This window comes from Herpailurus yagouaroundi, unplaced genomic scaffold (assembly GCF_014898765.1).
Source record: "Herpailurus yagouaroundi ecotype Mexico unplaced genomic scaffold, PumYag 140, whole genome shotgun sequence".
Lineage (NCBI taxonomy): Eukaryota > Metazoa > Chordata > Mammalia > Carnivora > Felidae > Herpailurus > Herpailurus yagouaroundi.
The window spans coordinates 2,979,534-3,004,976 of NW_024412395.1; the positions used below are offsets into that span (position 1 = coordinate 2,979,534).

The 25,443-nt window shown below is 41.6% G+C and overlaps 1 protein-coding gene across 1 annotated transcript; it reads left to right on the plus strand.

Moving 5' to 3' along the window:
* Nucleotides 1-2,658: 2,658 nt before the first annotated feature.
* On the plus strand, nucleotides 2,659-16,918 carry POLR2D (RNA polymerase II subunit D). Its single transcript, XM_040474733.1, has 4 exons — nucleotides 2,659-2,786; nucleotides 9,698-9,878; nucleotides 14,573-14,668; nucleotides 15,634-16,918. The coding sequence occupies exons 1-4, from the start codon at nucleotides 2,714-2,716 to the stop codon at nucleotides 15,710-15,712; spliced, it is 429 nt and encodes a 142-aa protein (XP_040330667.1). The 5' UTR covers nucleotides 2,659-2,713; the 3' UTR covers nucleotides 15,713-16,918.
* Nucleotides 16,919-25,443: the final 8,525 nt, after the last annotated feature.

The window sequence follows — 25,443 nt, forward strand, 5'->3', positions numbered from 1 at the left end:
TATCTGGACTGTCATCCAATGTCAGATGTAGATGGGGACCACTGGGCAAGTATCAAAACCTCTGGGACCCCTAAGCTACTCTGGACATGTGGGAGGAGGAAGCATAACTATGCTCAGACCTTCAGGTCAGGACAGGCTTTCTGAAAGGGGTGGGTGCTGAAGTAAGCCCAGCTTGACCTCAAGCCCTCAAGAGGGCTTTTCAGAACAGTTCCAACACAGGGCACAACTGCCCAGACGGGCTTTAGAATCCAAGAGTGGGACTCTCAGGGCAGCCTCCAGGAAGTTGTTGTACCTGGAAGGCAAGGGTGGTTTGCACAGTTACATAACCTCCCCACATCCCCACATCCCCATTCCGTTGTATCTCTAGAGATTGTATTAATAGTGAAAGGGAGGGGGTCACGTGTTTATTCCTTTGGTTTCCTTTGTACACTTACCAGGCGACTTCCAGCAGCGGGTGCCAAGATTTTTTTTTTTTTTAATTTTTGAGAGAATAGATGAAATTGGGAAATTCTTAACATTAACTTTGAATATAGGGAGAAGTGGGAAACATATCAGCATACTATATTAATGGCAGAATACCCGGGTCCAGGAAAGACATTAGTGATTCAGTCTACAAGAGATTCTTTGAGAAGCAGACCAAAAGGTTACAAAAGTTATAAATTACTATTTTGGTTGAAAAAAATGTAGAGCAACATTAATAAAATATGTATTACAGCAAACGTGTTTGCGTAAGTTCTGTATAGTGTTTTCCTTCATTTCCCAAGAATTATATGATGAAAATGACATTTAAGGAAATTGAAATATGAATTTACCTCAGAGTGAATATTCCTCTTATGTACCTGATAATTTCATTCATGTTACTACCCCCCATCTGTTTTGACTAAATGTTAAAGAACAGTTCCAGTGCCCACCCCTGCTCCTCAGATCTCTTGTGACTCACCTACCCCCAACCACAAGTAACTTTTTTCTCTATGTATCTTAAAAAAAAATTTTTTTTTAATGTTTTTATTTTTGAGACAAAGACAGAGCATGAGCAGGGGAGTGGCAGAGAGCGAGGGAGACACAAAATCTGAAGCAGGCTCCAGGCTCTTAGCTGTCAGCACAGAGTCGGATGCGGGGCTTGAACTCACAGACTGTGAGATCATGACCTGAGCTGAAGTCAGACGCCTAACCGACTGAGCCACCCAGGCGCCGCACTACGAGTCTTTCTATAGCATTTTCTTTCACTTTCTTTTCTCTGACCACTTGCCATTTTCTGTCTTTTATTATGGAAAATAAGTCCAGATTTTGCATCAGCTGCTTTTGGTCATCTTGTGGTGACATATTTATGACTGAATCATCTTTTTAACCCCAGGGCTTTCCACATGAGTGTTTATAAATGTTTCCTGAATGAAAATGTTGTAGACCATCCACCTTGCAAACATCACAGTGTGCATTAATTCTCTCCTTACTTTCTTCACCTGTTCACTTCTTTCCTGCTGTGTGTATATAGAAGATACCAAGTGTTGGGTATCCAGCTTGATGTTGGGTCAGCACATGGTAAGGTCCAGTAGGTATTTGGTGCTCTTAATGGCCTGTTGGTTGGACAGATGGAAGAAGGCCTATACTGAGTTCCAGGCCCATTTCCCACACCCAGCTGCTGCATGTCCTCAGATTCCTCATCAGGACATTTGTCCTGCGCATCCAATGAACCATGTAGGAAAACATTTTCAAACAGTCTGCCTATGCTATGTAACCTAATATTATTTTACCCAGTAATTTTCTTCTGGAAATACAGATATACAGCAAATTAATTTTGTAAAAATTACTATATTTATAAATCAAAAGAACACAGATTACATATTGTCAAGTAATATATATATTTTTAATGTTGATTTATTTTTGTGTGTGAGAGAGAGAGCACGTGTGATCAGGGGAGGGGAAGAGAGAGAGGGGGACAGAGGGTCCCAAGCAGGCTCTGCTCTGACAGCAGAGAGCCAGATGTGGGGCTGGAACCCATGAACTGGGAGATCATGACATGTGAAGTCTTAGGCTTAACCGACTGAGCCACCCAAGGCGCCCCTTAATTCATCATTTGTAAACACAGTTTAAAGGACAACTAAACACTGTTCACCACAGAGACAAATAATGCACTAATTCCTTCCTTTGTTGTACAATCTTCTATTTTCTCTCAAGCCGAAAACAGCATCGTTTTTCATTTGCTTACATTTCTGTGTATCATCCAAACGTTCCAACAGATGTATTAAAGGTCTCTCAGTATCACTTCCCACGTGCTCAGAAGTATCAGAATAATTCACTACAAATCGATCACATTTTTTAAAATACTTAAGCGTTCAAAGAAATTCCACTGTGTTTTCGGCGTCACTAACCCAGCTTTCCATCAAGAGGAGTTCCTAGGGTTCCCGCGTTTCATCTAATCCTTCCTCCGGCTCTAGGAAGCAGGCCTTACGACAGGCGAGGAAGCTGAGGCTCAGAAAGGTCAGTTGACCAGTCCGAGGACGCGCGACAAAGGGACCCTCGACTCCCCAAAAAGCTCCGGGACTCCGTCGCCTTTGTCCGCCTGGGCATCCCAGAGAGCCGCGCCACCCCCACCAGCTTCCGGGTGGAAGCCCACCCCATCCTCTGCGACCACGCCCCTTCCGTGGCCGGGACCCGCGCTTCCGCTTCCGGCGGTGTGAGTGGGACGCGCGACGTGGTGTGGCGTTTCGTGGCTATGGCGGCCGGAGGTAGCGATCCGCGGGCCGGCGACGTAGAGGAGGATGCCTCACAGCTTATCTTTCCCAAAGGTGGGGCTGGGGCTGCGCGACTGCCCCCGCTGTCCCGCGTGGTCGCCGCAAACCTGGCGTCGCCCCGTGCCTCGCCCGAGGCCGCGGCGGACAGCTGGGCGGGTTCCCGGCTAGGAGACTGGCAGGGAGGATGGGGGATGCGGCCGTGGGAGGGGCCTGGGCCCGCACGGCCACTGTACCTCTAGAGGGGCCAGTCGGATTCCACGCCTGCTGCCTTGGAACCGTGGGCGCCCCGCTCCACGCCACCCCTGAGCAGCCTCTTGCTACTCGTTTAAGTAATTTACCCGATAAACTGCGAAGTGCTGCAGGAATGTGGCAAGGATGAACAAAGCGACACTAGTTAAAGTGGTAAGGACATCATCATTAATCATTAATGTGCCATTCCAACGGCGCTTGGCTGGCTCAGCCAGTAGAGCATGCGACTCTTGATCCCAGGGTCATGCGTTCAAGCCCCACAATGGGCAAGGAGCCTATTAAAAAAAAAAAAAGGTAATGTAAGGTTGCAAAAGGAAAAAGAGACTAGCGTGGACTGAACTTCCGATGTGTGCAGAGTGACTGGGCCTTTTATAGGCAGAATAAAGAAATGGGGAGGAGGTGAGTGGGGTCTCCATAGGATCAGGGAAGTGAAAAATTACAAAAACCGGGAAGGGGGGGTTGGTCGATTTGAAACCCATTTGGTTTTGTTAACTGGCGCTTGCAAGAGTTAGACTTCTCCTCTCCCACAGCTCTTACTGTGAACTGACGGAGTCCCTACCTTCAGGTGTTGGCTGGGACAAACAGTAAATTTCTTGGGCAGACTTGGTTTTCAGAGGCAGGAGCTTTAAAGGGGCTAAGGTCATCCTAGGAACATGGCCTTGAGCTGTTAGAAATTATGTTAGTGTTTTGTTAAAGTCTTTCTGGGCCAAGGTTGAGTCCCAAAAGGAGGGCTCAGGAGCCTGGCTAGAGTTTGGGTCAAGGAGAGCCTTTGTCAGAGGACTACCTACAAGTACAGCACATTTTACTGTCAGGGAACTTCCTTTGTGCAGTGTGGTGTATTTTATTTGTAATTCCCCCCCCCCCCCTTTTTTTTTTAACTTTAGTTTTTTAATTTACATCCAAGTTAGTTAGGTTATAGTGCAACAATGATTTCAGGAGTAGAATCCTTAATGCCTCTTACCCATTTAGCCCATTCCCCCTCCCACAACCCCTCCAGTAACCCTCTGTTTGTTCTACATATTTAAGAGTCTCTTGTGTTTTGTCCCCCTCCCTGTTTTTATGTTATTTTTGCTTCCCTTCCCTTGTGTTCATCTGTGTCTTAAAGTCCTCATATGAGTGAAGTCATATGATTTTTGTCTTTGACTAATTTCGCTTAGCATGATACCTCCAATTCCATCCACGTAGTTGCAAATGGCAAGATTTCATTGGTTTAGATTGCCGAGTAATACCCCATTGTATACATATACCACATCTTCTTTATCCATTCATCTGCTGATGGACGTTTGGGCTCTTTCCATACTTTGGCTATTGTTGATAGTGCTGCTATAAACATCGGGGTGCATGTGTCCCTTCGGAACAGCACACCTGTATCCCTTGGATAAATACCTAGTAGTGTAATTGCTGGGTCGTAGGGTAGTTCTATTTTTAATTTTTTGTAGAACCTCCATACTGTTGTCCAGAGTGGCTGCACCAGTTTGCATTCCCATGAGCTGTGCAAAAGAGATCCTCTTTCTCCACATTGTCACCAACATCTGTTGCCTGAGTTGTTAATGTTAGCTGATGTACTTTATTTGTAATTTAGAAGCCAAAAATAGGCAAGAAGCTTAAGATTTTAAAATAACCATATTTTACAGATAGTGGAAAATGCAAACTAAATCTTCATAGTATCCACCTTAACAATAACCTTAAAATTACCCAATAATTTTAAAATTGTTATATCCACGATAAAAACTGAAACTCTACACCCTTTTCACCCAGAGGAAACTACTGTAAACAATTTAGTGCTTATCCTTCCAGACTAATTTTATGTTTATTTATTAATATATACATACACTATTTTTCTTTGTAAAAATGAGATTATACAAAAGAAGTGTTACAGCCTTTAAAAATTTTGACGGTAGGGGTGCCTGGGTGACCCAGTCAGTTAAGCGTCCGACTTCGGTTCAGGTCATGATCTCACAGTTCATGAGTTCCAGCCCCAAGTCAGGCTCTGTGCTGACAGCTCAGAGCCTGGAGCCTGCTTCAGGTTCTGTGTCTCCCTCTCTCTCTGCTCCTCCCCGCTCGTGCTCTGTCTCTCTCTTTCAAAAATAAATAGACATTAAAAAAAATTTTCTTTTAATAAAGAAATTTTTTGACAATATATTGTGTAGAACTTTTTTGTTTTTGTTTTGTTTTTAAACTCCAGGCCCATCGTGGGGCTTGAACTCATGGCCTGGAGGTCAAGAGTTGCTTGGTCTGCTGACTCAGCCGGCCAGGCACTCCTGTCTTATTCTCTTAAAGGGCCGGATATACTTAGTGGTTTACCATAATACTATTTATCTGTTGATAAGCATATAGGTGGCTTCCAGTTTTTTATTTCATAGGCTCAAGGTCAAATTTCCATAGGATAGCTTCATAGAAGTTTTTGGCAGAATAGAATGTGTGTGTGTGTGTGTGTGTGTGTGTGTGTGTGTGTGTGTGTGTATGTGTGTGTTTAAGTGTAATAACTGAGACAGAGATGCTTTCTTAAAGTATGATAAAGCTTATTGTACTTGTACTTGGGTTTTATCTAGGTCCTTTTTATTTTTTACACTCTGAAAATATTTGTTTTGATAAAGGCAAGTAGCATCTGGTACACATGAAAATTTTATTGAATTTGGTATAATTAGATCTTAGATTCTGTCAAGTAATGGTATGTCAGAGTTCTGAATATCTCTTATCTTTAACTTCTCAGCTCATATTTGGGGGGGTGGACACAGTGTTTATTATGTAGTTTAGAACATGTGAAGATGCGGGCACCTGGTTTGCTCAGCCAGTAGAACATTTGACTCTATGTTGGGGGTTGTGAATTCAAGCCCTATTTTGGGGGTAGACTTGACTTAAAAAAAAATGTGAAGATGTATAGAAACAACAGTAAGTACTTAAAAGTTAAGGAAAGCCTTTGCTGTAGATAGCAAGCAAACAAATGCGTGCTAATTCATTGTAGGACAGAAAGAATGCATGAGGCAACTGAAAGCATCTGAGAGTTTGTAGTGGTAGTTTTCACAGCATGTTTGCCTGAAAATACAATTTGTCCTTTATCCATGTGATATAATTAACAGCAATTCTACTGAAAAAACTAGTAAGTAAGCCATTTTTTCCAAAAATGTTTGTATGATCCCAGTCCCTCCCTCCCTCAATTAAAGAAATCCCCTAGAATATTTTGTACTAGAGAGAAAATATTGTAGTAGAAGACCATCTGAAATTGCTACCTTTATCATAATGTTTGTAATGAAGCGTCCTCAAAATTCCCAGTGGAGGGGCCCCTGGGTGGCTCAGTTAAGTGTCCAGCTTCAGTTCAGGTCATGATATCATGGTTTCTGAGTTCGAGTCCTGCATCAGGCTCTGTGCTGACAGCTCAGAGCCTGGAGCCTGCTTCGGATTCTGTATCTCCCTCTCTGCCCCTACCCTGCTTGTGCACGCGTGCGCACTCCCTCTCTCGCTCTCTCTCAAGAATAAACATACATTAATTTTTTTTTTTTTAATAAAAAAGAAAATTCCCAGTTGAGGTACTGGTCAAGGAATATTTTTCCTTCTTATAGGAAGGAATTGATAAATAATTTGGATGAATTGATAAATAATTTGGATTAATAAATTGTGGCTATGGTTCTTAAAAGATCAGTACAGAGGAAGAGTAACATGCATAGTTTGGCTGCTTTGACCTTTCATTGTTTGAAAGGAGTGAAAGTGATGTATAAATAGTACTTGGACATTACCCTCAGTAAAGAATAGGAACAGGTGACTTCCTGGTGTTCTGACAGTTCTGTTCTGTTACATTTAACAGGTAAATTTTGCTTGGTATGGAAAGGGAGGCATATCTTACTTGGCCAATTTTCCAGGAGCCTTAAAAGCAGCAATAGCTGTAACAAACATGGAGATGATTCTTACTAGTAATTCTTGTTTAGCCTATTGGTTTCCATTTTCTTTTTTTTTCTTTAAGTTTGTTTATTTTGAGAGAGCTTGCCCACAAGTGGGGGAGGCGCAGAGAGAGGGAATAAGAGAATCCCAAACAGGCTCTGCAGTGTCAGCATGGACTGGAACTTAGAAACCGTGAGATCATGACCTGAGCTGAAACCAAGAGTCAGATGGTTAACTAACTGAGCCACCCAGATGCCCCTGATTTCCATTTTCTGAGTCTGTATCAATGCAGCCTCAGAAGTTGAGATTAACCCACTTTTTAGCTGCTGCTGCTTTTTTTTCTCTTATGTCACTTGTGACTGTCACTTCAGAGATGTGGAGTCCTATGCTCCTAATATTTACTGCTTTCTCAGCTCATTGCTTTGAAAGCAGTAGTTTCTTCACTTGTACATCACTTCACCAGTGAGTAACAGGCAGTGATCTGGGCTGGAATTGGCTCTGAGTTCCTCTTGTTCAAATTCTGCTGACCTCGAGTAGAAAATAGCTTTTTGGTGCCTTTTAGATTCAGAAGTAATGAGAACCTTGCAAGTAAAAATACTGTTTCCTCCTGCTGCCACCCTCCCCCAGCACAGACTGTTGTGGAAGCAGAGTGGAGCTCTTGTCACCTGGCCCGAGAGAGGGGGGCCACCCCTCTGATAGTGGTATTAGTGATTTCCCGAGAGTAAACATACCCAGATCCCATGGAAATGCTAAATTGCATGTAATTTTGGGTTTTCCTCATTAGTCTTCATCAGTGTGGGATTAGAAACATGAATCCATGTTTATGAATGGTTCCTACTCTGGAGGAACTCCCTGATAAAGAAAAGGCAGAAACCAGCTCTAATACTTTATAATAATTATTAGGAATGTATGTTCCTGTGGGATGCAAGGGAGACACTGGTTTCCCAAGGAGATAATGTTATTCTGAAAATATAGGGAAAGTTCGCCATATATTATGGAAAAAACCTAGTTTTTTTATTTATTTCTTTTAAAACTAGTTTTTAAAGACTGCTTACTGGTATTCTTACTGTTCATGAGGATTATTATAATTTTTTTTTAAGTTTGTTTTCAGAAAGAGGGCACAAGCAGGGGAAGGGCAGAGAGAAAGAATCCCAAGCAGGCTCCATGCTGCCAGTGTAGACTCCAGCGTGGGGCTTGAACTCACAAACCTTGAGATTATGACCTGAGCCAAAATCTAGAGTTGTACATTTAACTGATTGTGCTACCCACGTGCTCCAAGAGGATTTTTTTTAATGTTTATTTTTTATTTTTGAGAGCAAGTGTGGCAAGGGCAGAGAGAGAGGGGACAGAGGGTCTGAAGCAGGCTCTGCGCTGTCAGGCTGATACCAGTGAGCCCCATGCAGGGCTTGAACTCATGAACCGTGAGATTATATATAACCTGAGCCAAAGTCAAATGCTCAACCGACAGGATTATTTAAAAAAATTTTTTTAAATGTTTATTTATTTTTGAGAGACAGAGACATGGTATGAGTGGGGGAGGGGCAGAGAGAGAGGGAGACAGAATCTGAAGCAGGCTCCAGGCTGTGAGCTGTCAGCACAGAGCCCAACGTGGGGCTCGAACTCATGAGCCATGAGATCAGGACCTGAGCCTAAGTCAAATGCTCAGCAGACTGAGCCACCCAGGCGCCCTGAATGAGGATTATTTTAAATGAGCGAGCCCAAATGTCCATCACATGATGAATAGATAAAAATGTGGCATGTGCATATATATATAATATATATGTGTGCATACACACTCGTACACACTCAGTGGAATATTACTCAGCCATAAAAAGATTGAAATCTTGGCTATTTACAATGACATGGATGGAGCTAGAGAGTATAATGCTAAGTGCCATAAGAGAAAGACACTGATTTCACTCATATGTGGAATTTAAGAAACAAAACAGATGTACATAGGGGAAAAGAAAAAAAGAGGGGCAAATCAGAAAACAGACTCTTTACAGGAAAAAAAAACAAGGTTGCTGGAGGGGAAGTGGGACCGGGGGGATGAGTTAAATGGGTGATGGGTATTAAGGAGGGCACTTGTAATGAGCACTGGGTGTCATGTATAAGTGATGAATCCCTAAATTATATACTTGAAACTAGTATTACACTGTATGTTAACTCACTAGAACTTAAGAAACTTGAAACTAAAAAAATAAATAGGTATCAAGGGCAGGAGATTTGTGTGATGGTAAATATTTGAAATAGGTTTAGTTGGTAAACTACATAAGACTATGAAACCTGGAAGGTAGGGAGTAGGGACTTCTGGCCTCAGGCCCAATGCCAAGTACGTGATCTGGGTGAATGAGTAGATAATAGATTCATTCAGGTACTAAAATAGAATTGGGGGTGCATTATTGTGTGTTTCCAAACCCTTGGCCCTCCCTAATGTGTAATAATTATTAAAATTGAGGGTATAGTATTAGTATTATGGAACTACATTAGGAGCTCATGCAAGCTAAAGAGAAATAATTGTTGGTTATAATTGTTGGCTCCCTTTTGGAATCAGTAACTGGCCTAATTAGGATAATGACGTGTCATTATTTAATAGCACGTCCAGGTCAGGTTCTTTGATGTTAGAAACTGTCTGGCCCCACTGAACTAAATTTTAGTCTCATGAATTCTTCTGTGCCTTGTGGTAGGCAGGTCTGGCTGAAGGTGAAGCTGTGGGATATGAGGCCTCTGGATTTATGCAGGGACGCAAACTTGCTGTTAATCTCGAAAGCAAAATGAACATTTAGAAGCTGTCTTTTGAAGGAATATTTTCAGCTGACATTTGTGCTTCTCACAAATAGAGTTTGAAACAGCGGAGACACTACTAAATTCAGAAGTTCACATGCTTCTGGAGCATCGAAAGCAACAGAATGAGAGTGCAGAGGATGAACAGGAACTTTCTGAGGTCTTCATGAAAACTTTAAATTACACAGCCCGTTTCAGTCGTTTTAAAAACAGAGAGACTATTGCCAGTGTCCGCAGGTGAGTGCTAAAGGAAAGTTTTTATTAATCCAAATTCGTGGATGTCTGAGCGTAAAATACTTTTGCCTCCAGCACCACCAGCACCAGCACCCAATGGGCATCATCTATACCATGAATGTAAGAAAAATAATGTCTTTGTCAGAAATTTAAAAACGGCTCTTTGATCACCAAAATGCTCTTCAATCACCTTTTCCGGTACCTGAAATCCCCGTGGTCATCCTGTACAGTAACCACTATTGGCAGTTTGTTATTCTTCCAGATCTTTTCCATGCATTCACATACATATATACACCTATAAACAACACATAAGTGATTTGTGATGGTGGTTGTTTTAATAAAATGGGCTTATTTATTTGTTATTCACCTGAAATGTCTTCAAGATCTTTTTTTTTGTATTTTAATTTTAATTGTTTTTAATGTTTATTTATTTTTGAGAGAAAGAGACAGAGCATGAGGGGGAGGGGGAGAGAGAGAGAGGGAGACACGGAATCTGAAGCATGCTCCAGGCTCCAGCTGTCAGCACAGGGCCAGACGCAGGGCTCAAGCCCATGATCCATGGGATCATGACCTGAGCCACGCAGGCTCCCCTCAAGATCTTTATATGTTTGTAAATATAAATCAGGAGCTGTACCTTTCAGAGGGTGGATTTTAGCATTTTTTCCCAAGGCATTGCTTCTCAAATTGAGTTGGATGTAACCTGGGAAACAGTGATGCTCTGGGGCACATAGCAGGCCACAGGAGAAACATCTTCCTCAAGTAGCAGTTTAATTTAATGGTAGGTGATTTTAAAACATTTCTACATTAAAACAAACAGATACCAGCATACTGTGGAGTAAAACAAAAACTGTGTATAAATTCTTGAATTAAATTACAAGACTTAAAACCCTACTTGTAGATGCAGAAAGTCATTTGAGCCCATGCGCCCAGGTTGCCTAGGGGTACTTGTTTGCTCTGTTCCAGAGAAAATGTTTGAGAAGTACTGTCCTTAGGAAAAGCAAGTGTACAAAAAAGATGTATATACACATGCTTTTCAGGGAGATATTTCTAATAGCCAATGGTAAAAAGAAAAAAAAAGAAGAGCAACCTAAATATTCAATAGTAATTAAATAAATAAAGTAGTAAATCATTTGGTGAACTACTATATTGTTATTAAAATTGTGGTAGCAGGGCACCTGGGTGGCTCAGTCGGTTAAGTGTCTGATTTCGGCCCAGGTCGTGATCTCGCAGTCCGTGAGTTCGAGCCCCGCATCGGGCTCTGTGCTGACAGCTCAGAGCCTGGAGCCTGTTTCGGATTCTGTGTCTCCCTCTCTCTGACCCTCCCCCATTCATGCTCTGTCTCTCTCTGTCTCAAAAATCAATAAAGGTTAAAAAAAAATTTAAAAAAAATTGTAGCAAATGAAAGATGTTGACATGTTAAGTGTGCAGAAAATGAAGGTGATAAAATTGTATCTGAAGTATACAGTCTGTTCTAGAAGGTGTGGGTGTACACACTGAGGAAAGATGGGAGGGGAGTGTGCAGTGTTGGGCCTGTGAGGTGACCTGAGTAGATGAAGGTAGGCTTATACCTTTGTGAATAAATGGTCTCAGGATTGTAAACATGTTGGTTCTCCCCAAATTACTGTATATATTTAGTGCCATTCTGCAGCCTCAAGGAAATGGAGGGGCCGGGGGGGGGCCCTAATAAAATGATCTTAATATTGTAAGAATTGTCAGAAAAAATTTTCTAAGAAAAATGAAGAAGAATTTGTCGTAAATGACAACAAATTCAAATACAATTCTATCATATTTTGTGTGAGTCCAGTATATGGCATTGTAGGTTAGTGGGGAAATACTTTAAAACAAAGTTTGAACACTATATCACATTTTTTAAAGTTTATTTATTTTGAGTTGGGGAGGGGCAGAGAGAGATTCCTTAGCAGGCCCTATGCTGTCAGCACAGAGCCTGACATGGGGCTCTGTCCCTCAAACTGAGATCATGACCCAAGCTGATACCAAGAGTCAGACATTTAACCGAATGAGCCACCCAGGCACATACCCCCTCCCCCTTTTTTAAGGTTTATTTATTTATTTTGAGAGAGAGTGTGGGAGGGGCAGAGAAGAGAGGGAGAGAGAGATTGCCAGGCAGCCTCTGCCCTGTCAGCACACAGCCTGTCTCAGGGCTCAAACTCACAAACTGTGAGATCGTGACCTGAGCCGAAACCAAGAGTTGGACACTTAACTGACTGAGCCACCCAGGCACCCCTGAACACTATATCTTACACCGAATTTAATTCCTCAGGAATTAAGGATTGGAATATAAACCATGGCGAATAAAAGTGTTATGTGACAATGTGAGTGAATATATGTATTATTTTGGCTGTGGTTAGTAGGACTTTAAATGTGGGGAAACTTGAGTGATTTCAGTTGAATATAAGCTTTGTGAGGGCAGGAACTTGGTCATATTCATCACTGTCAGACTCATTGTGGGCACTAAATAAATACTGAATAAACAAAAGAATTTGTATAAATATCTTTAAACTCCCCTACATCAAATAAAATGCCGTATGCAAAATATAAGTATAAACAGGGAAAGAATTGGTATCCTTAATATTCTCTTAATATTGAAAACTCCCAGCAAATAATTAAGAAAGAGGTGACACCAGTTTTTGAAAATGGACACCGTCTCCAATTAGAGGCTTGATTTGAATCAGAACTTTAAATGGCTAGCTAATTCACATGAAATTATGCTTATCTTCAAGGAAATCAAAAAATGGTAGAAGAGCTAAGTAGATTTGAAAAGATTAGAAAAAGGGGCTCCTGGGTGACTCGGTTAAGCGTCTGACTCTTGAATTTGGCTCAGGTCACGATCTCGCAGTTCCTGAGTTCAAGCCCCATGCTGGGCTTTCTGCTGTCAGCGTAGAACCCACTTCTCGGATCTTCTGTTCCCTTCTCTCTCTGCCCCTCCCCTGCTTGTTCTCTCTCTCTATCCCTTTCACCCTCCCTCCCTCTCTCTCTCAAAATAAATAAACTTAAAGACATTCATATCCTCTGGATAATTTGACTTCCAGGAATTTATCTTTTTTTTTTTCAACGTTTATTTATTTTTGGGACAGAGAGAGACAGAGCATGAACGGGGGAGGGGCAGAGAGAGAGGGAGACACAGAATCGGAAACAGGCTCCAGGCTCTGAGCCATCAGCCCAGAGCCCGACGCGGGGCTCGAACTCATGGACCGCGAGATCGTGACCTGGCTGAAGTCGGACGCTTAACCGACTGCGCCACCCAGGCGCCCCAGAGGAATTTATCTTTAAAACACACAGTAATTGGGGCACTTGGCTGGCTCAGTTGGTGGAGCAGCCAACCTTCTATGTCAGGGTTGTAAGTTCAAGCCCCATGTTGGGCATAGAACTTAAAAATTAAATCTTTAAAAAAAATACACAGTAACCAAAACTAAATCACACAGTAATCGATCAAATACACAAAGAAGTACACATAATGTTCAAAAAGCGTTACTTAAAATGAATAATTGAAACAGTTGAAATGTTCACCAGCAGGAAATTTGATATATAAATTATGGCACAGCCTTTTAGTGGAGTGCCATGTTCAGGGTGCTGTTATGTGTGTACTAATAGGAAAACAGCTGTGTTGTTGATTGGAAAAAGGCCAATCACAGAATGACATTTGTTATGACTCATTTGTTTTAAAAAAGAAATTACAGAGGAGGGGAAGGTGATCTCCATGGAAAAGTTAATACTAGTTATTTCTGGGTAGGATTTCAGGTTATCTTCACCTTTTTGGTATCTTTTGTATTGTTTATGAGTATATGTTCATTTTACAACAAACCCCTCCACACACATACCTACACTACACTTCTTTAGAAACCTCTTCCCAAGTAACTAAGTTTACAATATTTTCTTTAGAAAATGGATATAGCTTTTTAAGTGACAAAAAGTGATGAATGTATGAGTGAATATTCTAAAACAGAAAAGTGTTTGGAATGATACGCTAAGATAATAACATTGATTTTGTTTAGGTAGTGATATGGGTAGCTTTTATTTATCTGTCATGTATTTTCTAAATTCTGTGTGATAACTAATATGCTTGTAATAGAATGATACGCACAGTAAATGTTTTGTTTCCGAACAGATGTTTAAGGTGTTTTCTGAAACCAAATTCACCATGGATGAGCTCTCTTTTTAAGAGCTATATGTGTGAAAAACCAAGATAGGATTTGACAGTGTTTTATACAATTTGAATTAGAACTGTGCATCTAAAATAAGATGCTGTTTGCACACATATTTGTACAAAGTAAGGTTTGCCTATATTTATTTTGTAGATAAGTTTAAAAGAGAATTTCCTCCTTGTCACAATATCCAAACAAGGGAGGAGAGAACAACAAAATAAATTCCTGAGGAAAAGGTTGTGTAGTCCTTAAGGCGTATATGGTGGTTCTTCAAAAGTTAAAATGACAGGGCTTCTCTTGCCCTGTGTGCTCTGCTCACTTTTGTGGCCTCTGTCTGATTTCACTGTAATTTCCTGTTCTCCAGGAACAGAACAGGAAATGATCTGAAAGTGTGATTTGGCAGCCAAGCAAACTATATGAAAGATTGCAAGTGCTTTGCTTGCTTACCTTTCTTGCTAAGTACCTTTGGGTTCTCTTTTTCCTAGTCATCATTCTTTGATTTTTGTTTGTTTTGGTTCTCTACTCCGTGATCAGCTTGTTGCTCCAGAAGAAGCTTCATAAGTTTGAGTTGGCCTGTTTGGCCAACCTTTGCCCAGAGACTGCTGAGGAGTCGAAGGCTCTGATCCCAAGGTTAGTACCGGCTGTGCTGAGTTCTGTATGTTGGATAGATTCCTACAAGTAGAATTAGTGTGTCTAAATGGTGTGTGCATTTAAAATATGGACTGATATCATCAGCATTGAATGGAGTGCCTTTTTTAACAGGGTATGAAAATGATGGTTTTATAGCACACCAACTGTTAGCAAAAATGTGGAACAGCTGAATCTTTCATACACTGATGGTAGGAGTGCAAATTAGTACAGTCACTCACTTTGGAGAACAATTTAGCTACATCTAGTAAAGTCAAAGATGATTATACACTGACCCAAAAACCATTCCTGGGTACATGCCCTGAAAGCAGCTCATACAGTTCATAAGAAGGCATGTATTCTAGTGCTCATTACTGCTTTGTTCGTGGTAACAGAACTTGATAATCTGTCAAACATGGGCATGAATAAAAAAATCATTTATATAGCAATGAAAAAATTAATGAACTGGAATAACATCAAATACCAAAATGAATTTGGAGTGAAGAAAATTGTAGAAGGATATATATAGAATGATGCCATTTCTTATAAAGTGTAAAAACAGTGCTGCATATGACTTGAGAGATAGATAATAGGTATAAAATAAGTATAGAAATGATAAATACCAAATTTAGCATAATGGCTAATTCTGGGGAAGGTATTTTGATAGGGAGCATACACAGAGCCATTCATTAATTTGTTCTGTTGTGTTTATCAAAGAAATGTAAATCAAGTAGGAGTAACTATTAAGGTTACCTTATTTTCTATACTTTTTTAAATCTTTGAAACACTTCATAATGTTTCTAAAAGGAATGACATGCAGGAAGTACAACTGAAAGGGTAAAGGTGTCAGCATTTAGAGGTAAATGGAGAAGTGGGCACAGCGGTGCTCAAAGATCAGTGTGTTAAAAAGAGATCGGGAACATTGTCAGTCACTGAGACACTTAGTTCTTTTGGTTTTCTTCTCGTAGCCTGGAGGGGCGGTTTGAAGATGAGGAGCTGCAGCAGATTCTTGATGATATCCAGACCAAGCGCAGCTTTCAGTATTAATCTCCAGATACCATTCTGCTGCTGAGGGCACGACACCCCAGCCCAGCACCACTGTCCCAGTCTCTGGAGCTGACTTACACAGAAATTGTATGGCAGAAGACACTTGGTGTAGGTTGCTGTGTCGGACTTGACTAGTGGACCTTGATAACCTGACCTTGCCTCTCAGAAGGGTGAGATGGGGTGATGTGCTCATATGCTACACTGTTGACTACCTCATACCACGGTTTTGGTCCCGGTGGTATTTCTAAAAATTTTTTAAGTCATCTCTACTCCCAGCATGGGACTTTAACTCATGACTCCAGGATCAATTGACGCATGCTCTACCAACTGATGCAGCCAGGTGCCCCCTTTTTAAGATTTTATCTTTTTAGCTCCTGTGTTATTTTTGATTCCTAAGATTTCGTGTTTAATAATTTCAATCTGTTTATAGTTCTTAAAACTAATAGAATGTATAAAACTGGTATAGGAAGCAATTGTCTTATCTCAATGTGAAAGGAAGAATTAAGGGGGGCCCCTGGCTGGCTCGGTCAGTATAGCATACAATTCTTGATCCCAGGGCCATGAGTTCAAGCCCCATGTTGGGCATGGAGCCCACTTAAAAAAATAAAACAAACAAAAAAGCCCAAACAGGGGTCCCCAAATATAAATGCAAAAGGAAGAATTAAACCAGATCTGTATCGTCATTTAAAATTCTTAAAGAAAGGAGGATAGTCATGACTGTGAGACAGCATTGGCATCGTGCTTAACCTGGAAGTCCAGGAAGAAGCTTGCTGGAAAGCAGTTACACCTGAGGATAACTGCCAAGCATCATGGAGCCCATAGCCCTGAGGTAGATGGGTACTTGGCCTTTTTTCTTGGACTGTTGCAGAATGTAGGTTTGGAGGCAGTGGTCCTTAAGCGCTATTTTCTCACTCCCAAATTAAGATTTTTTTCCTTCATAGGCCAAACTTGAAGGTTTGAACACTTTGAAGAGTCTTTGAATGGGACATTCCAGTCCAAACCTCTGGCTTGCTACTCAGTAGGTGTTCTCTGATGAGGGTGACTTGGAAGGAGGGAGCCTGCCTCTTCGGGAGCCACTACAGTGCAGTCACTTGATGTGACGCTAGTTGGGGGAATCTCTTTAATAGCTAAACATTCTACCTGGGTGTACTGCAGTATCATAGCCAATGAGGTTTAGCCACGGCACAGATACTGGTCACTGAAGAAAAAAAAAAAAAAGCTAAACATTCTAGCTTTGATATTTCTGAAAGGAAATATGCCTGTTTTCTTCACAATTTGGAGATTTTTCTTTAGAGCGCTTGTTGGCTCCAGATGAATGTATGATCCAAAAAAAGGTTGGAGAGACAACAAAGTTTGTTTTGTTTTGTTTTAAATAGGTTCCACATCCATTGTAGGACTTGAACTCCTGACTCGGAGATCAAGAGTCTTATGCTCTACTGACTGAGCTTGCCAGAGGCCCCAACAAAGTTAGCTTTTAAAAGGTAAGATAATTTGGAGTGCCTCATTGGCTCAGTCAGTAGAGCATATGATTCTTGATCTTGGGGTCATGAGTTCAAGCCTCATGTTTGGTGTAGAGTTTACTTAAAAAATAAAATAGTTTGATATGTGCTGGCTAAGGCAAAAATAAACTTTATAAATTCTTTCATTTTCTGAAATGACACAGTTTATAAGTCACTGATATTTAGTATTTGAAGGAAATCATCTTTTCATCCTTGGCAACTTCCCTTCTTTGAAACACATCAGTGTTCTGGGTTATAAAATGTAGATGCTAATAGTATGTATTCTATAGATAATTTTGAGAAGATTGCTAAAAAGAGCCTAATTAGTGTCTAATGTCTATTATGCCCCGATAAACGTTAGATCGTATTAGCATCTCGGTCAGATGAGCAAGTAGACATAGGTAGTTAGCTTGCTTCATAGAAATTAGTGTAGGAATTTGGTAGCATGCCACTGGTACTGGTATCAGGCTATGAAAGCCAAATTACTTGGATCCGTAGAATTGTTTTTATTTTAAAAAAAATTTTTTTTAATGTTTATTTATTTTTTTTGAGACAGAGAGAGACAGAGCATGAACGGGGGAGGGTCAGAGAGAGGGAGACACAGAATCTGAAATAGGCTCCAGGCTCTGAGCTGTCAGCACAGTGCCCGACGCGGGGCTCGAACTCACGGACCGCGAGATCATGACCTGAGCTGAAGTCGGCCCCTTAACCAACTGAGCCACCCAGGCGCCCCCATAGAATTGTTTTTAAAGAGAGGCAGTAACACGTGTGGCTTGGCACCAACTAGTGGCACAGAAAGAAGAGACCTAAAAGCAGACCTAAGGGACAGTCTAGGCCCGTGTGCTATATGGCAAGGGAGCAGTGCATTGCCGCCCACGTGCCATTAGTCCGTGAGCCGCCTGAGCATGTCAAAGCATGTCATGGGCCCAGCATAGAGTTAGGCACTGATGAATGGTAGTAAGATGATCAGAAGTACTAGGGAAAAAAGAACAACATATCAGGGAACTATTTGTAAAAGCGATGTCATGCTATGTTACAGATTCAGTCTGGCTAATGTTCTGCTGGACATTGTTTTCTGCAGTGCGGTCCCAGACCACGTCTTACAGAATCATTAGGAGACCCTGCATAATCTTTAATCATCTGTGACACATGGTGAGGCTCACTGTACTGTGTTTGCAAAAGCTGAAACAAAACCTACTGAGCATTAAAACAGGGATGTCATGTTGTCAAGCCATCATCAGAAAGCTAAGTTAACTGGAAGAAACTTTTCTGAAGATTGTAGTCATTCTGGTTTTATTAAACTTTATTAAACTTAAGGTTTGAAAAACAGCCTTCCTGAATGGAGCCTGAACAGCACAAGCTGTTCTTATCAAGCATTAATGTTTTAAGTTTATTTACAGAACCACTGCTGCCCACATGAAGACCTGCACGTGAATGGTGGTTGCAGTGTTACTCATAATAGCCCAAACCTGGAAACAATCTGAATGCCCACCAACTGATGAATAAACAAAATCTATATCCAAATGGCAGAATACTATTTAGCAATAAAAAGGAACAAACGTACAAAAAGCACAAAATTACTGAAGCCCACAGGATATGCCGGTGGTGTGACATTTTTTCTACTTTTTGTTATGAAAAGTTTAAACAGAGAAGCTCAAAGACTGTACATTGATCACCTATCATCACCTACATGTAACATAACGTTTGTAATATTTGCTTCATCTCTATTTTTGCTAGGAAGCAGTTGAAAGCAGCTTGACGCTTCATTGAAATTACTTAAGCTTGCACTTTTAAAAACACTTTATTGGGGCACCTGTGTGGCTCAGTCAGTTGAGCGTCAACTTCAGCTCAGGTCATGATCTTTTGGTTCACAAGTTTGAGCCCCGCATGGGGCTCTGTGTTAATGGCTCAGAGCCTGGAGTCTGCTTTGCGGATTCTTTGTCTCTCTCTCTGTCTGCCCTCCCCCACTCGTTCTCTCTCTCTCTCTCTCTCTCTCTCTCTGTCTCTCTTTCTCTCTCTCTCTCTCAAACATTAAAAAAATTAAAAATAAAGCACTTTGTTCTGGAGGTGCCTGGGTGGCCTAGGGTTAAGCATCTGACTTCAGGTCATGATCTCATGGTTTGTGGGTTCAAGCTGCACATCAGGCTCCGTGGTGACCGTGCAGGGCCTGCTTGGGATTCCTTCTCTCTCTGTCTCTTTGCCCCTCCCCACCTCAAAATGAATAAACAAAACTTTTAAAGTTTGGGTAAACTTTAAAAAAATAATATTTTGTAAGTAGCATTTTTGCACTTGGGAAAGTCGACCAGAATTTCCTGGTATTTAATACTCAGTTCATAATTCCAATTTTTGGGGGGGAAGAGTTCTGAGCCAAGGTCAGACCCAGTGTTGGTATAATTTAGTATTCTATGAAAGCAGTTACGATTAAGGGTTTAAACTGACACTTGTGAAAAATATACATGTAATTACTGCCATTAAGTCTCCACAAGGAACCCTGACGAATACTTCTATGCAGCCCTGGATGAAGATCGACCCTGGGTAGATCTGGGTCCCAAGTAGCACTTGCTAGTAATGTGTCTGCAGTCTTCCGGTCAGCAGGAGGGCGCTTTGGGACTAGAGGCAGAGCCAGGTGAATGGTGACAGTGAAGGCAGGTCTGTAAGCCACCAAACCTGGAGTAACATTCAGATTTCAGTCATGTGTGACTCCTTTCCCCATTGCATGGCACTGAGTAGGCACTTAATAAATGTTAAATACACATTCCCCATTTTGAGAAAGGTTAGTGTGGAGCTGCAGGGAGAAGTGAGAATGCACCTGAAGTAGTAAAATAAGAGCAGCAGTTCCATGAGATAAGGTGGAAGGGCCGGACAAATGGTCCGGAAGACACCTGGGAATCTGGAATGACAAGTCAAAGCTGTCCAACGAAACTTTGCAAGACTGAAATATTCCATTCCCTGTCCACCACGGTAGTTACCAGCCACAAGTAGCAATTGAGCACTTGAGGCTAGTGTGACTGAGGAGCCAAATTTTAAATTTTACTTAGTTTTAATTTTAAGAAAACAGTCACCAGTGGCTAGTGGTTACTGTGTTGAACAGCACAACTCTTGGCTCCCAACACCAATGTCCTACAGGCCATTGAAATGAAGATTTCAGCAAGATTAACTCAACAAAAGCAGTAGTGCTAATCGGGCCATTAATCAAAATTTGGTCTCCAAATTTCTGGGGTTTAAAGATGTATATCATTTTCTATACACCCCTGAGTTTTGTGTGTGTGTGTGTGTTTTTTTAATATTTGTTTTAGAGAGAGCAAGCGGGGGAGGGGCAAGGAAAGAGAGACACAGAGTCCGAAGCAGGCTCCAGGCTCTGAGCTGTCAGCACAGAGCCCAATGCAGGGCTCGAACTCATGAACTTCAAGATCATGACCTGAGCCAAAGTGGGACGCTCAAACAAGCTGCCCAGGTGCCCCTGAGTTTCTGTATAATATAAGTTCTGTTTTTAAAAATCTGTCTCTACTAGCGGGGCATCTGGGTGGCTCAGTTGAGCGTCCAACTTCGGCTCAGGTTATGATCTCACAGTTCATGAATTCAAGCTGCACTTGGGGCTCTTCTGCTGTCAGCACAGAACCCTCTTCAGATCCTCTGTCCCCCTCTTGCTCTGCCCCTCCCCCGCTTGTGTTTTCTCTCTCTCTCTCTCTCTCTCTCTCTCTCTCTCTCTCAAAAATAAACACTTGGGTGCCTGGGTGGCTCAATCAGTTAAGCGTCTGATTCTTGATTTCGGCTCAGGTCATGATCTCAGTTGGTGAGTTTGAGCCCTGCGTTGGGCTCTGCACGAACAGTGCGGAGCCTGCTTGGGATTCTCTCTCCACCTCTCCCTTTCTGCCCCTCCCCTGCTTGCTTGCTCTCTCTCTCAAAATAGGTTAACTACTTTAAAAAAATATACAAAAGACAAATCCCCCATGTTATCACTTAATGAGCAACTTCCTTGCATTAAGTGCTGTCCTGTAATGATCTAGGAGTAAGACAGGATGCCAGCTCTCCAAGTCTGCAGCCTCAGTGAGACATAAGGAGATGTATTTCCTGCTTGCCATGCTTTTCTGTGTCAACCTGCCTGGTATTGGAGTGAGTGTTACAGCTCTGCCTTCATCTTCCTTGGAAAGTTGTACCTTCTATATATTTTTTAGGTAGTCACCCTTAAAACTGAATACTTCCAATTGTCTTACTAAAGTCTTAGCTCTCCTAAGTAACACAAGGACAACGGAACGCTTCAGTTCTAATCATATTATCAGCTCCTGAGTTCCAACCCCCTTCCCTTTCAGGCTATTTTTGTCCAGGACTTCAGCTTGACCCTGTTTTTACCAGGGATGCACACATCTACATACATACATATTAGTTGTTACTTTACAGTTGATGCATGGATTTACTCACATTTTTATCAGCTTATTTGCTTATTGTTCTCTCCCTCCCTTCCTCCTGGTTTGTTCTCTTTTTCACAAAGATCCTTCTTTGAATCAGTGTGAGGGTAAATGCTCTCAGCCTGATTTTGGCCAAACATGTCTTTTAATGTCATTCTGAATAGTAGTTACAGGAGTCCATATTCTATATAGACATTAACTTTCTAGGGAGCTTTTATTTCTTTTAATTAACTTATTTTGAGAGAGAGAGTGAACGAGCGTGAGTTGGGGGGGTAGGGGGGGAGAAAGAGGAAGAGAGAGATCCCAAGCAGGCTCTGTGCTGTCAGCACAGAGCCCGATGTGGGGCTCAAACTCATGAACCATGAGATCATGACCTGAGCCATAATCAACAGTCTGACGCTTAACCAGCTGAGCTACCCAGAGGCCCTCCAGGGTACTTTAAAGATCATGTTAGTCCACTGTTTTATGACCTCTTTGTTGCTAGTAAGAAATCTGACAGTCCTAATGTTGGTAAATAATGTTTCTAGTTGCTTTTTTGATTTTCTTGTTTGTTGTGTTTTACAACCTCACTACAAGATATCTGGGTATGGATTCATTTTTATTTATCCTCTTAGGGGTTACCATGCTTCTGTGAGTGGATTCATGTCTTTTATGATTTGGGACAAGTTCTTAGTTTTTGTCGCTTTAACTGCAGCTTCTTTTCCATTCTCCCTTTTCTCTCCTTGACTTTTATTAGATCTAGATTTGGTTTTCTGATTTTCTGTATCTTGACTTCTCTTTTACATTTCTCATTTATTTATACCTTGATGCTATATTTTGAATGATTTCTACAAATCTATTTTTTCAATCACTAATTCTCTCTAGGTATGCCTAATTTGCTCTTTAATGTGTCCATTGAGGTTTTTTAAACAACTTTATTGAAATAAACTTGTGTACCATAAAGTTCACTCATTCAATATGTACACATTAAAAATCTTTAGTATATTTACAGTGTTGTACAACCATCAAAACAATCTTTAAGTTTAGAACATTCCATCACTCCACATAGAAGCCTTGTATCCATTAAGTCACTTCCCATCACTCTCCACCATTCCCGCACTCCTCAACGCTAACCCAAATTGCTTATTTCAATAATTACAGTTTTCTACTTCATGATTTTTAATTTGGTGTCTTCCAAATCAGCCTGTTTTTTTAATAGTGTCTTATTTTTGCATCATGGTTTCTATCGTTTCTTTTGACGTTTTGTTTTTTTTTTTTTTTTTTTTTTTTTGGGACAGAGAGAGACAGAGCATGAACGGGGGAGGGGCAGAGAGAGAAGGAGACACAGAATCAGAAACAGGCTCCAGGCTCTGAGCCATCAGCCCAGAGCCCGACGCGGGGCTCGAACTCACGGACCGCGAGATCGTGACCTGGCTGAAGTCGGACGCTTAACCGACTGCGCCACCCAGGCGCCCCTATCGTTTCTTTTGAATATATTTTAAATATATATTTTTTTCAGACTCTTTGGTTATCTCAAGTTCTTGGTGTATATTCATTTGTTTTGTATTAATTTGATCTTTAATTGTGGAAACATGCCTGCACTGTAGGACTGTTTGTGTGCATGTCTCCAGGCCTGTAGCATCAATGGCCTGGGCACATTTCTGACAATCATTTCTCAGCTGAGGCATTCCTACACCATATGGGCAGTGTCAATTTGAATACAAATCCACATGTGGCACATGTGCCAGGTTTTGATTTCTCAGGGAGACTTTTTTAAACCCAGGGCCAGAAAGACAAGGACGCTTGTCACTATCCATGGATATGTCATGGATATGTCATGGATAGTGACAAGTGTCCTTGTCTTCCTGGCCCTGTGGCCAGAGCCCACCTTTCACTGAGAGGACAGCCCTTCAAATTCCTGGCTTGATGCAGGGGGTCTCTGTGCTAATTTCCCAGCTCTGAGAGCTAACCTGGAGAGTAAACTGAAGGAAGCTGCTAGCCAGTCAGGCCTGATACCACCTCACTGACCCGAACCAAAGTTGCTGCAGCATCAGTTTGAACTTGAAACTGGAAGCTCAATTGTTCTTTTCTTTTCTTTTCTTTTTCTTTCTTTCTTTCTTTCTTTCTTTCTTTCTTTCTTTCTTTCTTTCTTTCTTTTCTTTTTTCCTTTTTTTCCTTTCTTTCTTTCTTTCTCTCTCTCTCTCTCTCTCTCTCTCTCTCTTTCTCTTTCTTTCTTTCTTGGGTGGTCATGGCAGGCATGTTCAATTAAAGTATTTCTAGGATTTTGTGTCTTTAGGAGTTTAGCATGCTGTGATGCTCAAGATCACATGCGTGTGAACATGTACAAAGTGAGATGACTTCACACCCTACCTGTCCTGCAGTTCAGCCACAATGAATTTCTCAAGGGTCCAGGAACCAACCAGGTTGCCTGTCTTGAGCATAGCATGCTGCTCCCTCTGTTTAGAAAGTCCATCCCCTTCCTCTCCACTTGACAGTTGATTTCTAGCCTGGCAGGACTCCGCTCAGCCTTTCTCTGAAGACTTTAAAACTCCTTGCAGACTCAGTTGCTTATTTTTTCCATCTGCATCTCAGCTACATCCCACATGGCTTTCATTAGTTGGAAAGTGTGTGCTGAACACCTGTTACCTCTCTCAGACACTGTCCCAGTATCCAAGGATACAGGGATGATAAGGCCAACAAGATCTTTTCTTTCGGGAAGCTTGCAGTGTAGTAAGAAGAGATACTGAGTGATTACCAGCAGTGATAAATGCATGAAGAACAAGGTAACAATGGAGTGACTTCTTGGGGGCCTACTTGAGGTTGGTCGGTCAGAGGCTCCTCCTAGGAGGACAGAAGTCTGGAGACAGAACCTGCAGGGCAGAATGAATACAAAGTGCAATGATCCTCAGGTGGGAATGAGCTTAGAAGAAACAAAAAGATAGTGGGCCTGAGGTCAGTGTGTAGCTATGTGGGGAAGGGTTGTGTGAAGGGAACAGCTTTGGAGAGAACTGGCAGGGGAAATGGGGAGTCAAGAGAGGATCGGAGACGGAAGATGCTTTGTGCATGTTTATCTGTTGATAGGAATGACCCAGGGGCTGACAAATTTACTACTTGGGATGGAAGGCAACTGCAAGAGCAAAGCCCACATAGAGGAAAGAAGAAATTGGGTCTAGTGCCTAAGTAGAGGAGAGGTACGATAAGAAAAGAGATGGTTTATCTGTTTTCATAGGAAAGAACGTGGAGAATGTGGACATACAAAGCATGCATGTAGGCTGTAGGCTAGTAGATTTGGTCATGTGAAGACAAGTGTCACTAAGTTCATTAACTACAGATATTCCCCAAGGAACCATATGATTGGAGGGGGGGAGGGAGGTGGAGGTGGTTCACGGCAGGTAGTATAGACAAAAGCCCACCAGTATAGATCAAGTACCATAAAAATGTTCATGCTCTGACCTAGTGATTCTATTTCTTGAAATTGTATATCAAATATCTGGAATACAGAAAAAGCTCTGTCAAGAGCTGATTTCTTTTTCTTTTATTATTAAAAAAACTGGCGGGGGGGGGTGCCTTGGTGGCTCAGTCAGTTAAGCGTGGCTCAGACAGTTAAGCGTCCGACTTCAGCTCAGGTCATGATCTTGTGGTTCATGGGTTTGAGCACTGTGACGGGCTCTGTCTGACAGCTCAGAGCCTGGAACCTGCTTCGAATTCTGTGTCTGTCTCTCTGCCCCTCCCCCCACTGGAGCGCGCGCGCTCTCTCTCTCTCTCATAAATATAAAAAAAATTTTAACGTTTATTTTTGACAGAGACAGATCATGAGCAGAGGAGGGGCAGAGAAAGAGAGATACAG